The sequence below is a fragment of the Vigna umbellata genome, chromosome 1 (assembly GCF_029865625.1).
Source record: "Vigna umbellata cultivar VRB3 chromosome 1, Vumbellata_1.0, whole genome shotgun sequence".
Lineage (NCBI taxonomy): Eukaryota > Viridiplantae > Streptophyta > Magnoliopsida > Fabales > Fabaceae > Vigna > Vigna umbellata.
The window spans coordinates 62,170,961-62,175,075 of NC_142165.1; the positions used below are offsets into that span (position 1 = coordinate 62,170,961).

Below are 4,115 nucleotides of genomic sequence, written 5' to 3' on the forward strand. Positions count from 1 at the left end.
AAACAAAAGTAAATGTATATATTTTTGTTGATAACTTTTTCTTAAACAAATAATAAGTATATTTGGTTCTTTTGCTTAGACAAATAATAAGTATATTTGGTCGTTAGAGAAGATAAACCTTGAACATTCATGGTTAGCATTAAAAGTTATGAATTTTTATTCTCTATTTATAAGGTATGCTTGTCTCTTCTTTCTTTCAAAAGGATGTCATAACAATATGTCTACATCTCTTTTATAAAGCTCTAACTATTGCATTTAACTATAGCATTTAACATAGTAATCTCAAACCTACTTACAAAAAAAAACTATGATAGTTAAATCGAAAGTGTTGTTATGTTCTAAACTAATACATATTTATCTTTACCTATAAGATTACGCATACGAACACACATTTTTAGGCATGTAAATAACTCAATATGCAGTCAACTCAAAAAGAATTTTACTCTAAACTAAAAAAATGATTGGTATATTGTGTTATCTCCACTATTAGAATCACCAAAATGCAAGAAAAAAGAAAATGAACCTCCAAGCAACAAGAGATGGTATGTGGTAACTAAGAATGGAAATGGAGAAGAAAGCACAATAAGATGTTTCATGAGGAGGAGACGAGAACAAAATGTTTCGTAATAAAGAAAAGTTTCGCGTGAAGAGGAGACCGACAATAAAGAAAAAGAGTAAATTTTTGTAATTGTAATAAAGATTAGAGCAACACAATATTGTGGCATGGAAATAATTTTTCTAAAAATTTAACCCTAGACAAAAAGAATTAATGACATTTATTGCACAATTAAAAATCAAAGCCTATATTAGTATAGACTATGATTATTTTATAATTGAACAATAATTTAAATATTAACACTACGTTTTGATAACAAAATTAAATCATTTTTTCACTAATGACATAACATGATGAAAAATAGTTATATATATATATATATATATATATATATATATATATATATATATATATATATATATATATATATATATGGGACATAAAATCAACTCTATAAAAAATAATTAACAATCAAACAGACATATGTTTGCAGTTTTTTTATATTTGATTCTTTTAAGCAGGAAAACAAGAAATTTAAGAATTTGAAGAAATAAATTGCAACAATTTTCATTATGTTTTTTTTTTCACGTGAACAAGCTAATATTTTAAGGATAAATTTATGTATTGGTTTTGAAGATTTGAGAAATGACAAGTACTTCAAATTTAAGAGTATTTTATTAGAATTTGAAATAGTTAATTAAGACATTTAATTTACTATATATTTTATTTGATACTGATATTATTAGCTTTTTAAATTTTACATTAATAATTTTTCTCAGATTAAAATGGTTCAAAAAAAAAAAGTGAAGAGAGAAGTAATCAGAATGTAAGGGGCAAGGGAGTAGAAACCCTAGAGTGAGAAAGAGAAACAGAGAACAATGAGAAGAACTGTTCTGAGAAATGCAACTCTGTTCACACGCAACCTTCTTAACTCGGCCCCTGCACCCGCCGCTTCAACTCCTCTGCGACCAAAACTTTTCTGCTCCAATGGAACTCCCCCGCCGGTTCCACAAAACCCTGACGACGTCGACAACAAAGGTATGTATCTCTCTCTATGTTCTCATCAATTGTAGCATTCTAACGGCGCCGTTTGACACATTAGATTTGTGTCGGCAGAGCTGAAGAGGCGGATTGATATCTACATGAAGGGCGACGAGGAGGTGCTGCCGTCGATCATGGAGGCGATTCTGCAGCGGAAGCTGTCGGGGAAGCACGAGGAAACTGACGACGAGCTGATGGATGAGCTCCGCATGCGCCCCCTTGACAATGTCGAAGACGGGGACTTCGAATCCGATTTCGAGGAAATCCACGAAACCGATGAGGAGCTCGACGATTTGTACAACGCCAGGGATGCGGTGATGAAAAGGATGGTGAAGGACGAGTACTTCAACATGGATGATAAAAAATGGGACGACATTGTTGAAGATGGGATCAAGCACGGTTTTCTTAAGGACACCAAGGAGTGCGAGGAGATTCTAGAGGACATGCTCAGCTGGGACAAACTCCTCCCTGGTCCGTACACCATTCTCAATATCATTGCACTTATTCTTTGTGATTGTGAATAATGCAGAGACCTAAGTACATATATGCGCAGAGACAATTTAGAATTTTTAACCATTGATATTTTAATAATTTGTCTGTTTTATATTTAATCAATCTTTAAATAGATTTATTGTTTATTTATCTTTTTTGAAATACTAAGCTCTTTAACTAAATTGATAAAATAGCAATGAAATAATATCTAATGTAGTTCTTATGTGCTTATTGTGGTGTTTTCCTACCATAATTGAATTATTAATCCATATAATGAAAGTTTGCATTAAAGGTTATCATAATCTATCAAGGTGAACTCTAATTTGGACAGGAAAACTGGGCAAGAAAACTTAAGCTAATTGTGCTTAAATTTTATCGAAATCAAAGTTGGGGGAATCTCCTCCTTTTATTACCTCAGTTGCTTGTTACTGTTATTTGACTGTTAGTGATATACCCTTGTGTAGTTAATTATAATTAAGGTTACAGAAGAATGTAAGGGAATGCAATATGTAAGTATCTCTCGTCACGCTATTACTTTGTTGTTGGCTAGTAAGTTCACTTTTAAAAGATTTGTAGATTTCACTAGAATGCTATTTATCTTGTTATGTTTTTGTGCTTGACATATTTTGCAAGTTCCAGCACAATTTTCATGACCGTGAATTTATGTTTGCATTTGAGATATTTAATTTAAACGTGTTAGTAAATAGTCAGGTTTAGAAGTGGTTAGTATGCTTAGTTATGCTGATTTTCTTTGGTTTAATGTCATGATAGATGATATAAAGCAGAAGGTGGAAATAAAATTTAATGAGCTAGGGGACATGTGTGAAAGAGGAGAACTTGAACCTGAAGAAGCTTATGAACAATTTAAGAAGTTTGAGGATGAGATGGTAGCGGAATACATGAAGATAATGGAAAAAGAGGAGGTCCCGGTCCCACAGTTTGATGATACTGCTGTGCTGGATAAGAAAAAGGACTCAGACGATCCACCAGGTGAAGGTCCAATTTTGCGGTGGCAAACTAGGGTAGTCTTTGCTCCTGGTGGTGATGCTTGGCACCCGAAAAACAGGAAAGTGAAACTTTCTGTTACTGTGAAGGAGCTAGGGCTTTCACAATACCAATTTCGCCGTCTCAGAGAATTGGTTGGAAAGCGTTATCATCCAGGGAGAGACGAGCTTACAATAACTAGTGAGAGGTAGAGTCATATCTTGTAAAAATTCATTCATTTATTATTTGATCTTGCAGACTTGGTTATGGGTCTTAGTTCACTTGAATCAGCTACAATTGTGCTTAAAGTTTTCTTTTCTGTATTTTTTAGGTATGAACATCGAGAAGAAAACAGAAAAGACTGCTTAAGGACACTTCTCTCTCTCATTGAGGAGGCAGGAAAAGCTAATAAATTAGTAGATGATGCCCGGGTTTCATATGTAAAGGAGAGGCTCCGTTCCAATCCAGCATTCATGGAGAGGTTGCATGCGAAGTGTATGAGGTTGCGTGAATCTAATCAGGTTACCGCTTGAAGCTTTCAGGTCTGGTGTATGAATTTTTGAACATTCACCTGTCATAATTTTGTAATGCTCCCAGATTTTAGTTTCTTTCATGATTATTATCTTTATTTTTATATATTCGAGTCTTATCATGGTTTCCAGTTGCGGAAACAAGCTCGCTGCCTAGAGGAGGTTTCACACTGATCTTTCCCAGACCCATGGTTGGAGACTCATGCACCGGGCTGATATCTGTCGTATCTCTCGTATTTAGTGCTTGAATAACGTATACTATTTACTTCTATCAGATATTGTATGCTAGTGTTATGCTTTTGAGGAGTAACACTGATCATGGATAAGGTTGGATGACCTCAAATTGAAGCTAGGATTGCTAACATTTTCTACCTTTAACCACAGAATAGAGAGAATATTTATCTGTCAGTCATGAGACAGAATTATGTTTAATAAAGAATTGATGCTTGATAAGATAAAATTGCATTGTTCTTAAACCTTATATAATTTATGGACGCTCTATTTTTAGTTTT

General features: G+C 33.7%; 1 protein-coding gene across 1 annotated transcript; it reads left to right on the forward strand.

Moving 5' to 3' along the window:
- The first annotated feature begins 1,360 nt into the window (after positions 1-1,360).
- Positions 1,361-4,115, forward strand: LOC124822361 (Ribosomal protein S24/S35). Its single transcript, XM_047294357.2, has 5 exons — positions 1,361-1,594; positions 1,673-2,068; positions 2,861-3,281; positions 3,405-3,615; positions 3,736-4,115. The coding sequence occupies exons 1-4, from the start codon at positions 1,435-1,437 to the stop codon at positions 3,604-3,606; spliced, it is 1,179 nt and encodes a 392-aa protein (XP_047150313.1). The 5' UTR covers positions 1,361-1,434; the 3' UTR covers positions 3,607-3,615; positions 3,736-4,115.

Coding starts and splice junctions, on each gene's coding strand:
- LOC124822361 (XM_047294357.2), top strand. CDS start 1,435: ATGAGAAGAACTGTTCTGAGAAATGCAACTCTGTTCACACGCAACCTT. Junction 1,595..1,672: donor TGACGACGTCGACAACAAAG/GTATGTATCTCT, acceptor TTGTGTCGGCAG/AGCTGAAGAGGCGGATTGAT. Junction 2,069..2,860: donor CTGGGACAAACTCCTCCCTG/GTCCGTACACCA, acceptor ATGTCATGATAG/ATGATATAAAGCAGAAGGTG.